The following is a 24,762-nucleotide window of genomic DNA, read 5'->3' as shown; positions in this document are numbered from 1 at the left end:
GTTTGACTTAGCAAACGAGGATCGGATGTCGTCGACCTTCTTTTCAAAATGGTTGACGAAGTCATCTGCAGAGAGAGGAGGGGGGGGGGGGAGGAGGATTCAGGAGGGAGGAGAAGGTGGCAAAGAGCTTCCTAGGGTTAGAGGCAGATGCTTGGAATTTAGCGTGGTAGAAAGTGGCTTTAGCAGCAGAGACAGAGGAGGAAAATGTAGAGAGGAGGGAGTGAAAGGATGCCAGGTCCGCAGGGAGGCGAGTTTTCCTCCATTTCCGCTCGGCTGCCCGGAGCCCTGTTCTGTGAGCTCGCAATGAGTCATCGAGCCACGGAGCGGGAGGGGAGGACCGAGCCGGCCTGGAGGATAGGGGACATAGAGAGTCAAGGGATGCAGAGAGGGAGGAGAGGAGGGTTGAGGAGGCAGAATCAGGAGATAGGTGGGAGAAGGTTTGAGCGGAGGGAAGAGATGATAGGATGGAAGAGGAGAGAGTAGCGGGGGAGAGAGAGCGAAGGTTGGGACGGCGCGATACCATCCGAGTAGGGGCAGTGTGGGAGGTGTTGGATGAGAGCGAGAGGGAAAAGGATACAAGGCAGTGGTCGGAGACTTGGAGGGGAGTTGCAATGAGGTTAGTGGAAGAACAGCATCTAGTAAAGATGAGGTCGAGCGTATTGCCTGCCTTGTGAGTAGGGGGGGAAGGTGAGAGGATGAGGTCAAAAGAGGAGAGGAGTGGAAAGAAGGAGGCAGAGAGGAAAGAGTCAAAGGTAGACGTGGGGCGGTTAAAGTCGCCCAGAACTGTGAGAGGTGAGCCGTCCTCAGGAAAGGAGCTTATCAAGTCATCAAGCTCATTGATGAACTCTCCGAGGGGGAACCTGGAGGGCGATAAATGATAAGGATGTTAAGCTTGAAAGGGCTAGTAACTGTGACAGCATGGAATTCAAAGGAGGCGATAGACAGATGGGTAAGGGGAGAAAGAGAGAATGACCACTTGGGAGAGATGAGGATCCCGGTGCCACCACCCCGCTGACCAGACGCTCTCGGGGTGTGCGAGAACACGTGGGCGGACGAAGAGAGAGCAGTAGGAGTAGCAGTGTTGTCTGTGGTGATCCATGTTTCCGTCAGTGCCAAGAAGTCGAGGGACTGGGGGGGAGGCATAGGCTGCGATGAACTCTGCCTTGTTGACCGCAGATTGGCAGTTCCAGAGGCTACCGGAGACCTGGAACTCCACGTGGGTCGTGCGCGCTGGGACCACCAGAGTAGGGTGGCCGCGGCCACGCGGTGTGGAGCGTTTGTATGGTCTGTGCAGAGAGGAGAGAACAGGGATAAACAGACACATAGTTGACAGGCTACAGAAGAGGCTACGCTAATGCAAAGGAGATTGGAATGACAAGTGGACTACACGTCTCGAATGTTCAGAAAGTTAAGCTACGTAGCAAGAATCTTATTGACTAAAATGATTAAAATGATACAGTACTGCTGAAGTAGGCCAGCTGGCAGTGGGTGCGTTGTTGACACTACACTAATCAAGTCGTTCCGTTGAGTGTAATAGTTTCTGCAGTGTTGCTATTCGGGGGCTAGCTGGCTAGCTAGCAGTGTTGTTTATGTTACGTTGCGTTAAAAGAACGACAATAGCTGGCTAGCGAACCTAGAAAATCGCTCTAGACTACACAATTATCTTTGATACAAAGACGGCTATGTAGCTAGCTATGTAGCTAGCTACGATCAAACAAATCAAACCGTTGTACTGTAATGAAATGAAGTGAAAATGTGATACTACCTGTGAATGCGACCGGGTTGTTGAGTTCTATACAGAAGACGTTGGCTAGCGTTGGCTAGCTAGCAGAGTCACCTACGTTAAGGACGACAAATAGCTGGCTAGCTAACCTCGGTAAATTAAGATAATCACTCTAAGACTACACACTCTAAACCTAAAACAACACAATTATCTTGGATACGATGATACGAAGACAGCAAAGACAGCTATGTAGCTAGCTAACACTACACTAATCAAGTCGTTCAGTTGAGTGTAATAGTTTCTCCAGTGCAGCTAATCAGTGGACGTTAGCTAGCTGGCTAGTGAAGACTACGTTAGGACGGCGAAATACGATAATTACGCAATTATCTTTGATACAAAGACGGCTATGTAGCTAGCTGAGAAGAAATTGCTAAGATTAGACAAATCAAACCGTTGTGCTATAATGAAATATAATGAAAAAGTTATACTACCCGCGGGAGCGAAGTGCAGATGCGACCACTCGCTCCAACCGGAACCGGTGGCAGGCTTGATTACCAACAACGACGAAGCGGCCTACAGGGAGGAGGTGAGGTGAGGGCCCTCGGAGTGTGGTGTCAGGAAAATAACCTCACACTCAACGTCAACAAAACAAAGGAGATGATCATGGACTTCAGCAGAGGGAGCACCCCCCTATCCACATCGACGGGACAGTAGTGGAGAGGGTAGTAAGTTTTAAGTTCCTTGGTGTACACATCATGGACAAACTGAATTGGTCCACCCACACAGACAGTGTGGTGAAGAAGGCGCAGCATCGCCGATGTCACAGGAAGGCCATAAACATCATCAAGGACAACAACTACCCGAACCACTGCCTGCTCACCCCGCTATCATCCAGAAGGCGAGGTCAGTAGAGGTGCATCAAAGCAGGGACCGAGAAACTGAAAAACAGCTTCTATCTCAAGGCCATCAGACTGTTAACTGGAACTGCCGATCTGCAGCCAACAAGGCAGAGTTCATCTCAGCCTATGCCTCCCTCCAGTCCCTCGACTTCTTGGCACTGACAGAAACATGGATCACCACAGATAACACTGCTACTCCTACTGCTCTCTCTTCGTCCGCCCACGTGTTCTCGCACACCCTGAGAGCTTCTGGTCAGCGGGGTGGTGGCATAGGGATCCTTATCTCTCCCATGTGGTCATTCTCTCTTTCTCCCCTTACCCATCTGTCTATCGCCTCCTTTGAATTTCATGCTGTCACAGTTACCAGCCCTTTCAAGCTTAACATCCTTATCATTTATCGCCCTCCAGGTCCCCTCGGAGAGTTCATCAATGAGCTTGATGCCTTGATAAGCTCCTTTCCTGAGGACGGCTCACCTCTCACAGTTCTGGGCGACTTTAACCTCCCCACGTCTACCTTTGACTCATTCCTCTCTGCCTCCTTCTTTCCACTCCTCTCCTCTTTTGACCTCACCCTCTCACCTTCCCCCCTACTCACAAGGCAGGCAATACGCTCGACCTCATCTTTACTAGATGCTGTTCTTCCACTAACCTCATTGCAACTCCCCTCCAAGTCTCCGACCACTACCTTGTATCCTTTTCCCTCTCGCTCTCATCCAACACTTCCCACACTGCCCCTACTCGGATGGTATCGCGCCGTCCCAACCTTCGCTCTCTCTCCCCGCTACTCTCTCCTCTTCCATCCTATCATCTCTTCCCTCTGCTCAAACCTTCTCCAACCTATCTCCTGATTCTGCCTCCTCAACCCTCCTCTCCTCCCTTTCTGCATCCTTTGACTCTCTATGTCCCCTATCTTCCAGGCCGGCTCGGTCCTCCCTCCCGCTCCGTGGCTTGACGACTCAATGCGAGCTCACAGAACAGGGCTCCGGAAGGCCGAGCGGAAATGGAGGAAAACTCGCCTCCCTGCGGACCTGGCATCCTTTCACTCCCTCCTCTCTACATTTTCCTCCTCTGTCTCTGCTGCTAAAGCCACTTTCTACCACTCTAAATTCCAAGCATCTGCCTCTAACCCTAGGAAGCTCTTTGCCACATTCTCCTCCCTCCTGAATCCTCCTCCCCCCTCCCCCCTCCTCCCTCTCTGCAGATGACTTCGTCAACCATTTTGAAAAGAAGATCGACGACATCCGATCCTCGTTTGCTAAGTCAAACAACACCGCTGGTTCTGCTCACACTGCCCTACCCTGTGCTCTGACCTCTTTCTCCCCTCTCTCTCCAGATGAAATCTCGCGTCTTGTGACGGCCGGCCGCCCAACAACCTGCCCGCTCGACCCTATCCCCTCCTCTCTTCTCCAGACCATTTCCGGAGACCTTCTCCCTTACCTCACCTCGCTCATCAACTTATCCCTGACCGCTGGCTACGTCCCTTCCGTCTTCAAGAGAGCGAGAGTTGCACCCCTTCTGAAAAAACCTACACTCGATCCCTCCGATGTCAACAACTACAGACCAGTATCCCTTCTTTCTTTTCTCTCCAAAACTCTTGAACGTGCCGTCCTTGGTCAGCTCTCCCGCTATCTCTCTCAGAATGACCTTCTTGATCCAAATCAGTCAGGTTTCAAGACTAGTCATTCAACTGAGACTGCTCTTCTCTGTATCACGGAGGCGCTCCGCACCGCTAAAGCTAACTCTCTCTCCTCTGCTCTCATCCTTCTAGACCTATCGGCTGCCTTCGATACTGTGAACCATCAGATCCTCCTCTCCACCCTCTCCGAGTTGGGCATCTCCGGCGCGGCCCACGCTTGGATTGCGTCCTACCTGACAGGTCGCTCCTACCAGGTGGCGTGGCGAGAATCTGTCTCCTCACCACGCGCTCTCACCACTGGTGTCCCCCAGGGCTCTGTTCTAGGCCCTCTCCTATTCTCGCTATACACCAAGTCACTTGGCTCTGTCATAACCTCACATGGTCTCTCCTATCATTGCTATGCAGACGACACACAATTAATCTTCTCCTTTCCCCCTTCTGATGACCAGGTGGCGAATCGCATCTCTGCATGTCTGGCAGACATATCAGTGTAGATGACGGATCACCACCTCAAGCTGAACTTCGGCAAGACGGAGCTGCTCTTCCTCCCGGGGAAGGACTGCCCGTTCCATGATCTCGGCATCACGGTTGACAACTCCATTGTGTCCTCCTCCCAGAGCGCTAAGAACCTTGGCGTGATCCTGGACAACAAACTGTCGTTCTCAACTAACATCAAGGCGGTGGCCCGTTCCTGTAGGTTCATGCTCTACAACATCCGCAGAGTACGACCCTGCCTCACACAGGAAGCGGCGCAGGTCCTAATCCAGGCACTTGTCATCTCCCGTCTGGATTACTGCAACTCGCTGTTGGCTGGGCTCCCTGCTTGTGCCATTAAACCCCTACAACTCATCCAGAACGCCGCAGCCCGTCTAGTGTTCAACCTTCCCAAGTTCTCTCACGTCACCCCGCTCCTCCGCTCTCTCCACTGGCTTCCAGTTGAAGCTCGCATCCGCTACAAGACCATGGTGCTTGCCTACGGAGCTGTGAGGGGAACGGCACCTCAGTACCTCCAGGCTCTGATCAGGCCCTACACCCAAATAAGGGCACTGCGTTCATCCACCTCTGGCCTGCTCGCCTCCCTACCACTGAGGAAGTACAGTTCCCGCTCAGCTCAGTCAAAACTGTTCGCTGCTCTGGCTCCCCAATGGTGGAACAAACTCCCTCACGACGCCAGGACAGCGGAGTCAATCACCACCTTCCGGAGACACCTGAAACCCCACCTCTTTAAGGAATACCTAGGATAGGATAAAGTAATCCTTCTCACCCCCCTTAAAATATTTAGATGCACTATTGTAAAGTGGTTGTTCCACTGGATGTCATAAGGTGAATGCACCAATTTGTAAGTCGCTCTGGATAAGAGCGTCTGCTAAATGACTTAAATGTAAATGTAAATGTTATACAGCCACCACTAACATTGAGTGGCTGCTGCCAACATACGGACTCAACTCCAGCCACTTTAACAATGGAAAATGGATGTAAAAATGTATCACTAGCCACTTTAAACAATGCCACTTAATATAATGTTTACATACCCTACATTACGCATATCATACGTGTATACTGTACTCTATACCATCTACTGCATCTTGCCTATGCCGTTCTGTACCATCACTCATTCATATATTTTTATGTACATATTCTTCATCCCTTTACACTTGTGTGTGTATAAGGTAGTTGTTGTGGAATATTTAGGTTAGATTACTCGTTGGTTATTACTGCATTGTCGGAACTAGAAGCACAAGCATTTCGCTACACTCGCATTAACATCTGCTAACCATGTGTATGTGACAAATAAAATTTGATTTGATTTGGTAGCTAGCAACGTAGGTTACGCTGTTTCTCCTCACAGTTCCAGACAGGGTAGGTCACAGGGAAGATTGAAAACAACAAACAGCAGGGATCTAGACAGCCACAAACCAGAGACAATCCGTGGTCCCAGCCACAATGTCTACCATGTTGCGGGCTGCGTTTCAAGCCCTCAAGAAAACCCCACTAGCTTGATGGGCAGCTAGCTAGCATCTAGGCTAACTGCTACGCCAAATAGCTTCTGAGGCCCGGCTTTGGTCGGCAGGATCACTGAACAGAGACTAGAAGTCCCAGCAACGGATGCCAACTGAGTCGCGGGATCCAAACTAAACAGTTAGCTAGCTACTAAAAAAAACGTTCCAATACACTTTTTAAAAAACACCCTTTTCAAAAGAACAAAACCAAGCTCTCCCTCATTCCGCATTGAACAGGAAGTGACGATGGGCCGGGTAACATCGCGCACTGATATGGGCACTGGTCAAAAGTAGTGCACTATATAGGGAATAGGATGCCATTTGGGAGGGCTCGCTCAGCTGCTGCCATGGCTATTTGCAGTGCTAGGGGGTCAATGGAGAGGGAGGAGAAGGGGGGGAGGAAGGAGAGCGAGAAGATGAGCGTTCGGGTGAGTGAGAGAATTGCCTAGCGGTGCCTGAGCAGAAGTGAGGATGTGCTGTTCCTATATTTAGACTTTTTAAGACACAAGTGAGTTATATGAGCAAGACAGAACACCCTGGACTCTCTAAATCGGCCAGGGGATGTGTGGGTGTGGGTGGGTATGTGCGTGCGTGCGCATATTTACACACACACACACTCAGAGGTCTGCTTCTAGAGGGGCTTAGTGCTGTTTCAGTCTGCCTGCAGTCATCTACCTCTTCACCTGCCTCTCCTGTTAGGGCTCTGCAATGAACACGTTCGCTGGATTAAAGGATATTTCAAGTGTTCACCTCTTATTATATATAAACCAGCAGGGCCAGGCCACTTCACTGCCTGTGATGGCCCAAGATAGTATCCCTTTCTCAGGGGAAAGGATGATGTGCTGATCCCTGTCTGGGTCTGTTGTGGGATTCCTATTCTGGGGATTAGGGTTTGCAATGTTTCTCATGGTGGACTTTGTCGATCCGGACCTCCTACAGAGATCTGTGGCCAGAAACGTTTTCTGGGTCTGGGTCTGTGATGGCCCTTAAAATAGACCATGCCACTGCTTGTGATGGCTTAGCACGCATGCCTTTCTTAGGGTCGTCTGTCAGTGTCTGAGGTTTCCCGTTCAGACAGGTAACCTAGTGACGGCAGGTAGCCTAATGGTTAAGAGCATTGGACCAATAACCCGAAAGGATGCTGGTTCAAATCCCCAAGCCGACATGGTGAAGAAAATCTGTTCATATGATCTTGAGCAAGGCACTTAACCCCAACTGCTCCTGGAAGCCACTCTGGATAAGAGCATCTGCTAAATGACTCTTTTTTTAATGTTGAATGGAGTGGAGATGGAGAGAGAGAGCTCATACTGCTTCATGATAGTTGGTGATGGACTCCCCTCTTGTCTGTGTCTTTGAATATACACGCGTGCACACAAAGTAGAGCGAGAGGGAGGGAGGGTGGGATTATGGCAGATGAGATGATGATATTATTGTGTTTTTATTTTTTTGAATAGTAGCATTTACAATTCTCATCACTTAACTTTATTCATATGAATAGCTGCTGCTCCCAGGCTCAGACCTAACCTCTGATATGTATATTTAGAGCCAAACATTATTACATAAGGATATAAATGAGACTTTTTGCATGTTCTCTCGTTAGTGAAATGCATAGTCTAAATGCTGACCATTTTCACCTTTTCTGTTGTGCCGCGCTTATCGCTGTCCGGTTATGATTGAAATCACGTTAAAAGGATGTCCTGACTAATTTGTTTTTGTTTCTGTAAGTGGAATTGGTTTTATTGAATTACATTTCCACCCAATGGCAAATAAATGTGGGTGTCTGTGTATCATTTCTTGTAAGATTTTCCCATACAAAATACACTTTTTTCTAGCTTTTCAACAGACAGGGGGGGAAACGTGTTTCCACACATAACTTGAACCTCCCATGACGTTTTGACACATCCTGTGATTGAAATGGTCAGATCCCACAAACACCGTTCAAACATTTCACAGCAAACTCATTAAGATGTCCTTCTCAAACTTCAAAACTCTGACACTAAACAGACCTGCTTTATTTCACCAGCATTTTCTTTCATTAAATAGAGGGATGTTCTGTAGGGTTTCAGAGCGGAGATTCTATTTGATCTTTGATGTTAAAGAAACAGTGTTTTTACCCACCCCACCCCTCGCCTCCCCTCTCCCTGCACCACACCCACCCTTGACAGAAAGCACACTGATTCATTAGAAGCCTCAGAAAGTCAATAATGGTAATAGTATCTTTTGCCCGGGGAAGTGGGAGCTTGGCAGAACCACAGAGGGGCTTCTTTTCTGCACTTCACATACATATTTTATTTAAATCACATTTATATGTGCAAATTGATCGGAGAAGAGAGAGCGAGATAGACGAGGAAGGGGGAGGGATGCCTGCCTGGTCTCATAGACTAGACGTAACATTGTAAACGAAAATGTTACGTTAGGTATGGTTATATAGGACAGAAGGTTACTCAAGGCAAAAACGAAAGGAGGGGGGGGTGTTTAATGCGAGCGTCTAGCAACCCAAAGGTTGCCTGTTTGAATCTCATAGCCCCTAGCCCCTAACCTAGCTAACGTTAGCCAATTAGCCACCTAACTAACGTTAATAACAACAAATTGGAATTTGAAACATATCATACGTATTGCAAATCCATAACATATGTTTGAATTGCAACATGTAACATCATACCAATTGTAATTCATAACATACAGTATAATACGAAATGAGTGAAGGACATCCATAAATGAATACGTACCGTACCAAACGTACCGTATCATACTAATTTGAGTGTCCCGTATTTTCGTTTTCTATATTACGTTTAGGTTGGGGAACCTTTCCCTCCCAAGCTCCAAGGCAAGGGGGTGAGGAGGGAGTAATGCAGGCAAATTCTGCACCAAGAAACCAAAAGACGAAGAGACACTCCAAAGGAATCCCGCTCCCTTATTCATGTGAGCAGGAAACGTGGAATTTCTTATCCTTATTATGGAATTTGGATTTGCACAAAACTGCTGTACTACAGTGGGCTGCCAACCGAAACCTCCTCCCCTTATCCACTTCACTTTCCCAAATTCTCACTTTTAATTCTTCCTCATATCGGATAAACACACAGGATGTTATGTTCCATAGATCACAACACTTCCCTCTCCGAAAATACTCCTCCTCACAAAAACGGTTAATGTATGGACTTAATTTAAGAGGGTTAGGTTAGTGTACTGACTTAATTTGAAGAGGTTAATATCCAGACTTAATTTGACAGGGTCACTGTGCTGACTTCATTTTTGGAGGGTTAGTGTAGTGGACAGCTTGACGTTTAAGTAGCCTGTCAGGGAGGAGGAGAGAAGGAGCAGATGCCGGACCTGAACTATACATTCTCACCCGTCTGTTTTCACTACCTGTCTTGAGTGACAGGCGCAGGGAGAGGAGGGCTGCTCTGCTGCACGTTGAGCCCACTGATTCAGAACTGAAATATGCATGAGCGTGGATCTGATAGCACTGGCTTTTCTAGTCCCAAAGTCACCACACAGCAACGTGACAAATGAGGTCTCAACCTCCTGTTTAATCAACAATTACACGTTCACATTTCACTAACGAGGTGAAATTGCCTCACGTCGTAGCCGCCTGGATACCACTCGATTCCGCCTGTGGGCAAGATTGATGTCATTTTGTGTGGCCTAACTCTACCACTTAACTAAACACCCCACGGGACACTTCCTGTTGTTCAATATACCTCTGTGTCACTAGTATTTGTGTCATTAGTATTTCTCTCCTGGTTCTCTTCCGTTGCTAGTTTATTTATTGATTTCCTGTTTGACCGTGTGGTGGCAGTGAGGAGCAAGCAGCCAGGGATTGAAAAAGAAATACATTTCAAAAACAGCCGGGCCTTTTCATTTGGGCGCTCTCGCTCGCTTTTGGCAGCCATTACCGTTACATGGATGACCCCGGGCGTGAATTAAGGAAGCCGGCCACATTTGGCAGGAGAGGAGGATAGATAATAAATACACAGAGAACAGAGGGAGGGATGGAGGGATGAGAGCCTACAAAAAGCCGACATCCTTCAGGGGCACTCAGGATCCTCCATTAGCAGCGTGCCCATTGCTCCCGTCTCTATGTGTACCTGGTTCGTCTCGGGTTGGCGTAGAGAGACACACTCACTCCTGCCTGGCACACACAAACACACGTTCTATCTCTTTCTCTCCCACACACTCTCTTACTTTCATCAGGGCAGTGAGGGGTAACATACACTACCGTTCAAAAGTTTGGGGTCACTTAGAAATATTTTTGTTAATTTAAAATAACATCAAATTGATCAGAAATACAGTGTAGAGATTGTTATTGTTGTAAATTACTATTGTAGCTGGAAATGGCTGTTTTCTTAAATGGAATATCTACAACCATCACTCCTGTGTTCCAATGGAACGCTGTGTTAGCTAATCCAAGTTTATCATTTTAAAAGGCTAATTGAACATTAGAAAACCCTTTTGCAATTATGTTAGCACAGCTGTAAACTGTTCTTCTGATTAAAGAAGCAATTAAACTGGCCTTTAGACGAGTTGAGTATCTGGAGCTTCAGCATTTGTGGGTTCAATTACAGGCTCAAAATGGCCAGAAACAAATACATTTCTTCTGAAACCTGTCTGGCTATTCTTGTTCTGAGAAATGAAGGCTATTCCATGCGAGAAATTGCCAAGAAACTGAAGATCTCGTACAACGCTGTGTACTACTCCCTCCCTGTGTACTACTGGCCTTCAAGCAGAGTTGTGAAGAAAAAGCCATGTCTCAGACAATGAGAAGAAAAGATTAAGATGGGCAAAAGAACACAGACACTGGACAGAGGAACTCTGCCTAGAAGGCCAGCATCCCGGAGTCGCCTCTTCACTGTTGACGTTGATACTGGTGTTTTGCGGGTACTATTTAATGAAGCTGCCAGTTGAGTATAAAGGGCCTCTGTACGCTTATGTAGATATTCCATAAAAAATCTTCAGTTTCCAGCTACAATAGTTATTTACAACATTAGCAATGTCCACTGTATCTCTGATCAATTTGATGTTATTTTAATGGAGAAAATGTTTACTTTTCTTTCAAAAACAAGAACATTTCTAAGTGACCCCAAACTTTTGAACGGTAGTGTATATAATATGACAAAACAGATTATGCACAGGGCCTTTTAGTTAACTGGACAAGTCAGTTAAGAACAAATTGTTATTTACAAGATTGTTTTACCTTGTTCAGGGGCAGGATCATTGTTTTACCTTGTCAGTTCGGGGATTCAATCCAGCAACCTTTCGTTTATTGGCCCAGCTCTCTAACCACTAGGCTACCTGCCGCCCCAGACCTATCATCCAGCTGGCCCCTCATCGTTAGGTTAGTCATTTAGCGCTAGGGAGCCTCACTAAAATGGGTTTTGGTCAATCAAAACCATCATCTGGGTTTCATAGACACATAAGGGATACATATGAATAACATTCTTACTCCTCAATGCGAAAGCCTGTTGTTTAGAATGTTATGCACTTGTTTTGATCGCTTTTCATATTTATTGCCAATAGATACAGCAAATCCTCTTTTCCCTTCTGCACATGACCTCCTTTGTATTGTTGGATATGGTAGCTAAGTGTCTTTTGACTGTTTGTGTGTGTGCGTGTGTGTGTGCGTGCGTGTGTGTGTGTGTGCGCATCATTATGTGAACAGTATGTACGACGGGTTTGGTGTGAAATTAAATAGGGCGGGCGGAGGTTTGGGAGAGATTAAAAACAAAGTTGGCAGAGATTCACGCAATCCGATGCAACAGTGGCGCAAGGCGAGCGCTTTTCTCATGTTTTGTAAATCAGAACACACTCCAGCATAAATGACTGCTTACATAACACACAGACCACAGCAGTCTGGTCTGGACAAGCAGCTAGCGCCCTTTAAACACATACCAGCTACAGATCCACACCAACCCGTGAGAAAAAGGATTTGGCATCCAAACACACATGCATGCACACAACACATACACCTACACACACATGCACATACAGACACACACACACCCTCAATGCACAGTCAACACATACGGAAACATACACAATACACTCCAATGGCATTGGATCATCGGGTTAACAAGGTACGTATACCAATAAAAGTGCTGTGAATGGGACTGTTGACTGCTTGACTTGACTCCGTGACTTAACACCAGGGGCTGGCTGTGTCTCAGGTGGCACCCTATTCCCTATATAGTGCACTAATTTTGATCAGAGCACTATGGGTTTCCCTATTGCACTATGTCGGGGAAAAGGGTGCCATTTCAGATGCAGCCCATGGACGGAGAACAAGACAGCCAGCTCTCTCTCCCTGACTTTGTCTGTTCACAAGGGAAAGTGTTTCCCATGAAACGCGCAGCGTCGCCCGAAAGCGATAAACTGTAGTTATCTCTCTGCCACGGTAATACAAAGGCATCAAATTAAACTTTGCGTTTTCTTAATGGATTTCATGACGTCGGCCGCGATTAGAAGTTTTCCCCGGTTCCTTTGTGCTTTTTTTTCTCCATCCTCTTTACTCTGTGCCATGTTTAATTTCACCTGTGACTGACTCTCTCTCTCCCTTATCTCTCTCTCTCCCTCTTTCTTCTCCTCGTCTCCAGGATATTGAGGACCCAGTCTCTGGAATGGTACTATAACAACTTGAAGAGCCGCTTCAAGAGGTTCGGCAGTGCCAAGGTTCTGAAGACGCTCTACAGGAATCACATAGTGGAGAGAGGAGGCAACTCTGATCTACCAGGTACAGGAAATGTCTCTCTCTTTTGTCTCTTCCATGTACGGAACGGTGGGCGCATCCCAAATGGCATCCTTTTCCCTATATAGTGCAGTACTTTTGACCAGGGCCCGAGAAGTGCACTAAATAGGGAATAGAGTGTAATTTGGGACGCAGCGGGTGTCATTGCTCTAGTGTTGTGTTTTTGATGTGATCGCTCTCTTCTGTATGGCCCACTCTTCAATGACTGCCTGACGTTCTCTGTTGGCTATGACGCCTCATTCATGGATCTCAGTTAGTAACTCAACTACAGGGGGCAAAAGGTCTCGCGTCAAAGAACCACACTCACTCAGTCCCACACGTCACGTGGACATTTATGTCGAGAGAAACTGAACCATTGCCCAACAGACATAAACGCCCACGCTTCTCGTTTACACACACTGTCACACACACACACACACACACACACACACACACACACACACACACACACACACACACACACACACACACACACACACACACACACACACACACACACACACACACACACACACACACACACACACACACACACACACACACACACACACACACACACAGATAATTTATTTCAGGACAGGGCTGTGTGTGAGTCACTAATGTTCCCAGACCAGAGAGCAGCAGGAAGCAGGAGAGAGACAACCAAATTCATGGTATAGCTAAGCTAGTCACTGACTCACTGAACCAACTGATATCATGACATTGGTCATGTTTCAGGCCGACTACATTGTGGCCGTTGCATTGCATCAACCAATGTTTGTGTACCACGCCATCGACCGCACAGTTGGACATCAGACTGCTAAGTCACATTATGGGGTTAGCTCATGTTAACTACCTATCCAGGCGTAGTGTGATCTGGAAGGCAATGTCCAAGCACATCAAGACAGTCGTGAAGAGAACACGACAAACATACCCCCTCAGGAGACTGAAAATATTTGGCATGGGTCCTCAGATTCTCAAAAGGTTTCACAGCTGCACCATTGAGAGCATCTTGAAGGGTTGCATCACTGCCTGGTATGGCAACTGCTTGGCCTCCCACCGCAAGGCACTACAGAGGGTAGTGCGTACGGCCCAGTACATCACTGGGGCCAAGCTTCCTGTCATCCAGGACCTCTATAACAGGCGGTGTCAGAGGAAGAGGAAAATTGTCAAAGACTCCAGCCACCCTAATCATAGACTGTTCTCTCTGCTACCGCACGGCAAGCGGTACCGGAGCGCCAAGTCTAGGTCCAAGAGGCTTCTAAACAGCTTCTACACCCAAGCCATAAGACTGCTGAACAGCTAATACAGCTAATCCTGAACAGCTACCCAGACTATTGGCATCCCCCCACGCTGCTGCTACTCTCTGTTATTATCTATGCATAGCCACTTTAATAACCCTAGTGGTTAGAGCATTGGGCCCGTAACCAAAAGGTTGTTGGATCGAATCCCCGACCCGAGAAGGTAAAAGAAATCCGTCATTCTGCCCCTGAACAAGGCAGTTAACCCATTGTTCCCCGGTAGGCCGTCATTGTGAGTAAGAATTTGTTCTTAACTGACTTGCGTCGTTAAATAAAGGTCAAATAAAAAATGACCTCAATTACCTCGACACCGGTGCCTCTGCACATTGACACATTGACTCTGTACCGGTACCCCCTGTACATAGACCCGCTATTGTTATTTACTGCTGCTACTTAATTATTTGTTATTCTTATCTCTTACTTTTTTAAATGTATTTTCTTAAAACTACATTGTTGGTTAAGGGATTGAAAGTAAGCATTTCACTGTAAGGTCTACTACACCTGTTGTATTCGGCGCATGTGACAGATACAATTTGATTTGACCTGCATTGTAGTCAGCCTGGAATGCAGCCATTTTGTTTGTTTGACCTCACACCCCACTGGACCACAATGCTTTGAGTCAACATTGTTTCCACATCATTTCACCGCACCTTGTTGAAATGATCACGTTCCATCAGCGTTGCATCACTCAATTAATGTTTCTCGACAACTCAAATATCAATCATGACTGGATGTTGATCTGATGTCTGATGGTCATGGATGTTAGAGTAATGACTGGGCAACGTTATCTCGTGGTTGTGTGAACGTTATGAAGTTATTTTACATAAGCGTTTATTGTGCCACACTACCCCATGAAGGCTGTGTTGCTTGTGCTGTACAACATTATCATGCATGCGTTTCGGTAATGGCTATTGTGCTGTCGTGGGAATGTTAGCGTAGCATTGTGCTGTTTGTGTAAACCTAGATAGCATTAAGTAGAGTGTCTTTTTTTACTGTGTGGTGCTAGCTCTGTCTGACCTTTACCCTCAGGCCACACTGAGGCTAAAGAGCACAGGCCTCTAGGACATGCACGCATGAAGGCACACACACGTGCGCACACGTCCCTAGAACAACATCCATCATAGAAGCTCTGCGGCAGTCTTCTTGTAGGTCACACGTGTACATATTTCACTTTCACTGCGTACGACAGACATGGAAGGTACAAATAACAAATACCTCACATTTATGTTCCAGCCATGTTGGAGTGAAGGTCACATTATTCTCAAGGGGAAGTGTTGGCGTTAAAGGGATAGTTTGTCCAAATGTTTAATTCCCAGTAAGCAGTCTAGGCCCCCATCTTGCTGGTGTAGAGAAATGTTAGCATTTTGCCATGGCTAATGCTTAGGTTTTTTGCTCAAACAATATCAAAACATCAACACAATATGCTTGAGGCATCACTACAGACCTGGTTTCGATCCCAGGCTGTGTTACAGCTGGCCGTGACCGGGAGACCCATGAGGCGGTGCACAATTTTCCCAGCGTCGTCCGGGTTAGGGGAGGGTTGTGTTTGGCAGGGTTGTGTTTCAGAGGGCGCATGGCTCTCGACCTTCGCCTCTCCCGAGTCCGTAGGGGAGTTGCAGCGATGGGACAAGACTGTAACTACCAATTGGATATTATGAAATTGGGGAGAAAAAGAGGTAAAAGTACAAGTAAGTAAAATGGAAAATCCTCCCTGACTACCTAGCTTTTATTTTGGTGATTGTTAGTTCTCAAATATATGATTATTCCATGATCTGTTCGACATACTTCATAGCTGGTTTGAGTAATTTAAGTTTACACTGAAAGCGTTTTTCCATCTAGATTTTAAAATAAAATATATATTTATACAGTATCATTCAAAAGTTCTGCGTCACATTTTTTGTCCATTTAAAATAACATCAAATTCCAAATCAAAACAAAGTGTATTTGTCACATGCGCCAAATACAACAGGTGTAGGTAGACCTTACCGTGAAATGCTTACTTACAGGCTCTGACCAGCAGTGCAATTTCTAAGAAATGTTTTATTACAAAAGGGTATTAGGTGAACAATAGGTATGTAAAGAAATACAAACAACAGTAAGAAGACAGTGAAAAATACCAGTAGCAAGGCTATATACAGTAGTGAGGCTATATACAGTAGAGAGGCTATATACAGTAGAGAGGCTATATACAGTAGTGAGGTATATACAGTAGAGAGGCTATATACAGTAGAGAGGCTATATACAGTAGAGAGGCTATATACAGTAGTGAGGCTATATACAGTAGTGAGGCTATATACAGTAGTGAGGCTATATACAGTAGTGAGGCTATATACAGTAGTGAGGCTATATACAGTAGTGAGGCTATATACAGTAGTGAGGCTATATACAGTAGTGAGGCTATATACAGTGGAGAGGCTATATACAGTAGTGAGGCTATATACAGTAGTGAGGCTATATACAGTAGTGAGGCTATATACAGTAGAGAGGCTATATACAGTAGTGAGGCTATATACAGTGGAGAGGCTATATACAGTAGAGGCTATATACAGTAGTGAGGCTATATACAGTAGAGGCTATATACAGTAGAGAGGCTATATACAGTGGAGAGGCTATATACAGTGGAGAGGCTATATACAGTGGAGAGGCTATATACAGTAGTGATCTATATACAGTAGAGAGGCTATATACAGTAGTGAGGCTATATACAGTAGTGAGGCTATATACAGTAGTGAGGCTATATACAGTAGTGAGGCTATATACAGTAGAGAGGCTATATACAGTAGAGAGGCTATATACAGTAGAGAGGCTATATACAGTAGCGAGACTATATACAGTAGAGAGGCTATATACAGTAGAGAGGCTATATACAGTAGAGAGGTTATATACAGTAGTGAGGCTATATACAGTAGTGAGGCTATATACAGTAGAGAGGCTATATACAGTAGAGAGGCTATATACAGTAGAGGCTATATACAGTAGCGAGGCTATATACAGTAGCGAGGCTATATACAGTAGCGATGCTATATACAGTAGCGAGGCTATATACAGTAGCGAGGCTATATACAGTAGAGAGGCTATATACAGTAGAGAGGCTATATACAGGCATCAGTTAGTCGGGCTGATTGAGGTAGTATGTACATGTAGACATGGTTAAAGTGACTATGCATATATATATTTTTTTTAACCTTTATTTAACGAGGCAAGTCAGTTAAGAACAAATTATTATATTCAATGATGGCTTTGGAACAGTGGGTTAACTGCCTTGTTCAGGGGCAGAACGACAGATCTTTACCTTGTCAGCTCGGGGATTCAATCTTGTAACCTTTCTGTTACAAGTCCAACACTCTAACCACTAGGCTACCTGCCACTACTGTCTCTGAATAACAGAGAGTAGCAGTAGGGTAAAAGAGGGTTTGGCGGGTGGTGGGTGGCGGGACACAATGCAGATAGCCCGGTTAGCCAATGTGCGGGGGCACTGGTTGGTCGGGCTAATTGAGGTAGTATGTACATCAATGTGTAGTCCATGTGACTATGCATATGTGATAAACAGAGAGTAGCAGCAGCGTAAAAGAGGGTTTGGGGGGGGCACACAATGCAAATAGTCCGGGTAGCCATTTGATTACCTATTCAGGTGTCTTATGGCTTGTGGGTAAAAACTGTTAAGAAGCCTTTTTGTTCTAGACTTGGCACTCCGGTACCGCTTGCCATGCGGTAGTAGAGGGAACAGTCTATGACTGGGGTCTTTGACAATTTTTAGGGCCTTCCTCTGACACCGCCTGGTGTAAAGGTCTTGGATGGCAGGCAGCTTAGCCTAAGCTGATCAGAAATACAGTGTAGACATTGTTAATATTGTAAATGACTATTGTAGCTGGAAATGTCTGATTTTTTAAAATGGAATATCTACATTTATCAGCAACCATCACTCCTGTGTTCAAATGGCACGTTGTGTTAACTTATCCAAGTGTATCATTTTAAAGGCTAATTGATCATTAGAAAACCCTTTTGCAATTATGTTAGCACAGCTGAAAACTGTTGTTCTGATTAAAGAAGCAATAAAACTGGCCTTCTTTAGTCTAGTTGAGTATCTGGAGCATCAGTATTTGTGGGTTCGATTACAGGCTCAAAATGGCCAGAAACAAAGACCTTTCTTCTGAAACTCGTCAGTCTACTCCAGTTCTGAGAAATGAAGTCTATTCCATGCGAGAAATGGCAAAGAAACTGAAGATCTCGTACAATGCTGTGTACTACTCCTTCACAGAACAGCACAAACTGTCTCTAATCAGAATAGAAAGAGGAGTGGGAGGCCCCAGTGCACAACTGAGCAAGAGGACAAGTACATTAGAGTGTCTAGTGTACAGACGCCTCACAATTCCTCAACTGGCAGCTTCATTAAATAGTACCCGCAAAACACCAGTCTCAATGTCAACAGTCAAGGGGCGACTCCGGGATTCTGGCCTTCAAGCAGAGTTGCAAAGAAAAAGCAATATCTGACTGGGGAATAAGAAAAAAAGATTAAGATGGGCAAAAGAACACAGACACTGGGCAGAGGATTTCTGCCTTGAAGGCCAGTATCCCGGAGTCACCTCTTCACTGTTGACGTTGAAACTGGTGTTTTGCTTAACACTTATTTGGTTACTATATGATTCCATATGTGTTTTATTGTAGTTTTGATGTCTTCGCTGTTATTCTAAATTGTAGAAAATAGTAAAAATACAGAAAATCCCTTGAATGAGCAGGTGTGCATTTTGGGGGGACAAAAATTCAAAAATAAAGTTAGTATTAGCGGACATTTTTGTCCCCCAAAAATGTGTCAAAATCTTGTTCTTCTTACAGAGTAAGGAAACCAATACGCCCTTTTGTAATTTGGGTGAACTATCCTTTTAAAATGGCAATGGAGGTAAAACCTAACCTTCATTCACCTGTGACTTTCAAGTGGGCTGAAAGTGATCTATTACTTTCAAATCATATCTGCTCTTTCTTAAAGAAGTTAGATTTGTCCTCTAGTTTGTCAAAAACTCTTCAACTCAAACCAACAGCTGCAGTCAGATAGATTTCACAAATCGAGTTACATTATATAGTTCTTTATGTCAATACAATGTACCAACCATGAAATAATGGAGCAACGTTGTGTTTGTTTTATAAAGGGAATTGTTTCGATAGGCTACATTACTTGAAGGATTCCTTTACATTTTGTATTCAATGTGGGTTCAAAAAACATCAACGGCTGTGTCCCAATTCCATTTCAATTCCAGTCAATTTAGAAAATAAACCAAGGGCCTCTTGAGCAGTGCAGCGAATCCAAGGCACTGCAATGCAGTGTTGCAGCGTCACTACAGCCTGGGGTTCGATCCGGGAGTCCCATAGGGCGGCGCACAATTGGCCCAGCATCATCCGGATCAGGAGAGGGTTTGGCTGGGGGGTGCTTTACTTGGCTCATCATGCTCTAGCGACTCCTTGTGGTGGTGCCAGGCGGCTGCAAGAGGACTCGATCGTCAGGCGAAAGGTGTTTCCTCCGGCACATTGGTGCGGCTAGCCTCCGGATTAAGCGAGCGGGTGTTAAAAAGTGCAGCTTGGCGGGTCATGTTTCAGAGGACGCATTATTCAACCTTTTGCCTCTTCCGAGCCCGTTGAGAGTTGCAGCGATGAGAGAAGATCGTAATTGGATCGCAATTACAACAACAATTGAAATGGAATTGAACCCAACCCTGATGGACTCTGGTCAAAGATAGGGCACTATATAGGGAATAGGGTGCCATTTGGGGCACTCACCAAGCTTCCGGAAGCATACAAAACGTCTTTATCCAGTATTTCTACAGCCTTTTCTACATGGCCTTGACCCATTATGAGCAGTTATTGACAATCTCTTCCCTTTAAATCTGGTATACGAGAAGGGGGAGGAGGGAGCACATTCAGAATGGTGAGGAGGACATTCTCAGGGACAAACGCACGCACATACACAAAGGCACTCACACATATGCACGCATGCACACACACAAAGGCACTCACACATATGCACGCATGCACACACACAAAGGCACTCACACATATGCACGCATGCACACACACAAAGGCACTCACACATATGCACGCATGCACACACACAAAGGCACTCACACATATGCACGCATGCACACACACAAAGGCACTCACACATATGCACGCATGCACACACACAAAGGCACTCACACATATGCACGCATGCACACACACAAAGGCACTCACACATATGCACGCATGCACACACACAAAGGCACTCACACATATGCACGCATGCACACACACAAAGGCACTCACACATATGCACGCATGCACACACACAAAGGCACTCACACATATGCACGCATGCACACACACAAAGGCACTCACACATATGCACGCATGCACACACACAAAGGCACTCACACATATGCACGCATGCACACACACAAAGGCACTCACACATATGCACGCATGCACACACACAAAGGCACTCACACATATGCACGCATGCACACACACAAAGGCACTCACACATATGCACGCATGCACACACACAAAGGCACTCACACATATGCACGCATGCACACACACAAAGGCACTCACACATATGCACGCATGCACACACACAAAGGCACTCACACATATGCACGCATGCACACACACAAAGGCACTCACACATATGCACGCATGCACACACACAAAGGCACTCACACATATGCACGCATGCACACACACAAGTGGAAAATAAAGCCGTAACTCATGCATACTTTGTTTAGAAGAGAACTCGTGTTAACATCCCTTGTCTCAAACACACATGCGCACCCCCCACTTCTCCCCATTCGTCCCTCATTCCATCAGCCAGCTAGTCAGTCAGTCAGTACGGTTTGATGCAGTGTGTGTTTCTAACTCTGAAGCTGTATAATCTGCTCAGCTCATCTGAAATGGGAGCCCAGCGGCAGCTAGCAGCTAATCCTATTACCTCCTTGTGTGATGTAAGAGTGGCAGTAAGAGGAGAGGAGGAGAGGGAAGGGCAGGAGAGGAGAGGAGAGGGGATCACAGAGGGACAGCTGGAAAGACAGATTGGGACAGGAGGGCTTTTTTTGGACTGTATGGGGACCCACATACATTGGAGCTGATTGGACCAATAGCCATCCAGCAGTCACATGGACAGAGTGGAGCTGATTGGACCAACTGCCACCAGTCAGGGGGACACACCGTCACCAGTCAACACATCAGCACTGGAGCTGTGAAACTCCTAATGCTTCAAACAGTGGTATAGCGGCTGCCATGACTAGTTTTTGTTCCGGTAGACTGACTAAGAAAATACAGTTGCCCTATTCCTGCCATAAGTACCATTATTGGTACTACGGCTAACAGTAGGCCTAATGGCCATGGCGGATACTTTTAACAATGTGGTTCAATCAACTCATCCCTTGAAAGGAGCAATCTAGGATTAATATATCCATTTTGGAAATGGTGTATATATAGCCATTCATTTTTTTTAAACGTATAAAAGCCTCATTCCTCCGCTGTTGTTCTTTGAATCGCAGATTGCCCCTTTAATCCCAGTGTGCTATACAACAGTAATACTCCCTAACTCCACACACTCTAACAGATCAGGCTGATGGGGGGGGACAATGGCATCTGGATGATGAGATGTTGAGGGCAGATAAAACTGTTCCCACAGCAGGAACTAATCACTCAGAGGACAAAGTGGCCATTGCAACGGAGGGGATTACTAGCCAGCAAGACTAGCAGCGGTACCACCACCCCACCCTGACCGAGCAGCATCGCCACTCTCTTCTCTCCCCCATTATGCTTGCTGAGCAGCAGCCTTAACACTAGCTGTCTGCTAATATTACACACGGATTACACCCTCCAACCTCAGGGATTAGGACCATCTAGACTGTGTCCATTGGCTGGCCAGTGGTGGATGAAGAGGGTGTTTGTGTATAAAAGAGATTGTGTGATGGGTGAGTGAAGGTGTGTGTGTGTGTGTGTGTGTGTGTGTGTGTGTGTGTGTGTGTGTGTGTGTGTGTGTGTGTGTGTGTGTGTGTGTGTGTGTGTGTGTGTGTGTGTGTGTGTGTGTGTGTGTGTGTGTGTGTGTGTGTGTGTGTGTGTGTGTAAGGGGGGTGTAAGAAAGAGAGATTGTGCATGTGTTGGGGGGGGTTATGTAATGTCAAAGACATTGATCTGTCAGTAGCCATCCGTCAGACCTTTTACGAGGTTTAAGGACAAGCACACACACCTCTCTCTCACACACACACACACTCACTCACACACACACTCACACACACACACACACACATAGTAGATGACAGAGGCGTTGTCCGTGTTAGAAGAGATTTAACAGTTTGAGAACAGAACAGAAATCCCCTCTCGTCTCAAACCTTAATGGCTGCTGTAACGTCTCATGAGCTGCAGTGCCCCTGGTGGCCAGCATGTTACACTACAGCATCCAGCAGATGGAGGAGTCAGTTGTACTCCCAGTCTGTGCATCTATCTATCTATCTATCTATCTATCTATCTATCTATCTATCTATCTATCTATCTATCTATCTATCTATCTATCTATCTATCTATCTATCTCTATCCCTCTCTCTCTCTCTCTCTCTCTCTCTCTCTCTCTCTCTCTCTCTCTCTCTCTCTCTCTCTCTGTCTCTGTCTCTGTCTCTGTCTCTGTCTCTGTCTCTCTCTCTCTGTCTCTGTCTGTCTGTCTGTCTCTCTCTCTCTCTCTCTCTCTCTCTCTCTCTCTCTCTGTCTCTCTCTCTCTGTCTCTCTCTCTCTCTGTCTCTCTGTCTCTCTGTCTCTCTGTCTCTCTCTCGCTGTCTCTCTCTCGCTGTCTCTCTCTCGCTGTCTCTCTCTCTCTCACTGCCCTTCCTCCTGCTGCTGGAGGAACTTCAGCTTTGAGTGCTCTTTACTGACAGGACACACACCCTCTTTCTCTCGCTCACTCACTCACTCACGCACGCACACAAACACACACACACACAGACCGGTGCTGTCGTCTGCAGGGTTGTCATGGTAATATCGAGTGATTCCTCTGCCGATCCTTGAGTGGAAAAAAGGTAAGACTGTGGTCAGTGAGAGGAAATGAAATGGGAACAGGGAGGAACACAAAGGAGATGGTTATCTCTTTCCATCTCTCTATAATCATTTGACATGAGTAGGGCCCTGTGTTTTGGTTAGTCATGTCACATGGCCATTTCCAGAAATGAGAATTGGGCCACAAGTGAAATGAATTGTCTGATGATGGTGCTGGACCATCTGACATAAAAAGAAAAGGCGACAGTTTAAATTAAGGTTCAAATTCAGGTCATCTGGCATTATTAACCAAAGCACAGGGCCCTAGACACGAGATGACATGAGCTTTCTGATTTGAGGAGGACACGCCCAGTAGAGGCGGGGGGGGGGCTCTGCCCAGTGTGAAGGCTTGGAGGGGCTAAATGATTGACAGGAGTGGGTCATAACAATGGCAATGCATGCTGTGGTGGATTGTCAAGTAGCATGTCATCAATCATGTTTTGTCATCTCATCAAATCGCCGAATAGAGCAGGTTCACCTTGCAGTGAAATGCCTACCTACAAGCCCTTAACCAACAATGCAGTTTTAAGAAAAAACAAGTGTTAAGAAAGTATTTACTAAATAAACTGAAGCAAACAATAAATAAATAAAAATGAAAAAAAATGAAAATAGAAAATTAACAAATAATTAAAGAGCAACAATAAAATAACAGTAACAAGGGGGGTACTGGTACAGAGTCAATGTGCGGGAGCACCAGGGTGGTCGAGGTCATGGGTACATTTGTGGGATTCCCCTGACTGTCTCCCTGGGCGGTGAGGCATCGGGAAGTGGACATGTTGATGCTGTGAGAGATGACAGACAGGGTCCCCTGCAACTATGACACTGTTAGCTAATAGTTCTCACATCGTCAGCAAAGCACACACGCACTCATCAGCACTGCATGCATGTCCGCGTGCGTGCGTGCCTGCGTGTGAGTGAGTGTATGTGAAAGAGAATGGGAGCCGTAGAGACAGGTTGTGTGTGAGAGAGATAAAGAGAGAAAATGAGATGGAAAGTGAGCGTGGAGACGGAAAAGAAAGCAAAAAGTGAAAACGAAAGAAAGAAACAATCAGAGAAGCGTTACTGTGTCTATTCTGTGGAGACACCTAAAATGCCAGTAAACAAGATGCCACATGGCCGCCATCTTGTGATCATGTACCCCTCTGCATGCTTAGTTTCCTTCATTACACTCTTAGGGGGGAAAGTGCCAAGTAGAATCATGTAGGGTTCTTCGGTTTGGTGCAAGGTTGAAACCTTAAAAATGTACATTATGTATCTTTATGTAGCATAAGATCAATCAATGTACAAGCACAAACACAGACATTAAAACAAACAATTCTGAAAATCAACCTGTAATGGAGCATGCTGGGAAATATGATAATGATAGGTGTGGTTTTGAGGGTTTTACTCCCTTCTTGCCTTCCAAAGAATATTCAAAGA

General features: G+C 46.0%; 1 protein-coding gene across 9 annotated transcripts in view; it reads left to right on the top strand.

Annotated features, from left to right (window-relative positions):
• The window catches only part of myripb (myosin VIIA and Rab interacting protein b), a 217,807-nt gene that overhangs the window by 155,641 nt on the left and 37,404 nt on the right, over positions 1-24,762 (top strand). For 8 of the 9 annotated variants that reach the window (XR_006839632.1, XR_006839633.1, XM_046356195.1 and 5 more), the window contains one exon: positions 12,849-12,985. Coding sequence is in view for 7 of the 9 variants with exons in the window: in XM_046356195.1 (XP_046212151.1) it covers positions 12,849-12,985 (137 nt within the window). In the remaining 2 variants the exon portion in view is untranslated. Of the gene's footprint in view, positions 1-12,121; positions 12,333-12,848; positions 12,986-24,762 lie in introns of those variants that run through there. The other variant, XM_046356197.1, reaches the window with a different exon arrangement.

This window comes from Oncorhynchus gorbuscha, linkage group LG07, assembly GCF_021184085.1.
Source record: "Oncorhynchus gorbuscha isolate QuinsamMale2020 ecotype Even-year linkage group LG07, OgorEven_v1.0, whole genome shotgun sequence".
NCBI lineage: Eukaryota > Metazoa > Chordata > Actinopteri > Salmoniformes > Salmonidae > Oncorhynchus > Oncorhynchus gorbuscha.
The sequence above is the reverse complement of the archived record's forward strand: the minus strand, read 5'-3'. Positions and strand labels throughout refer to the sequence as shown.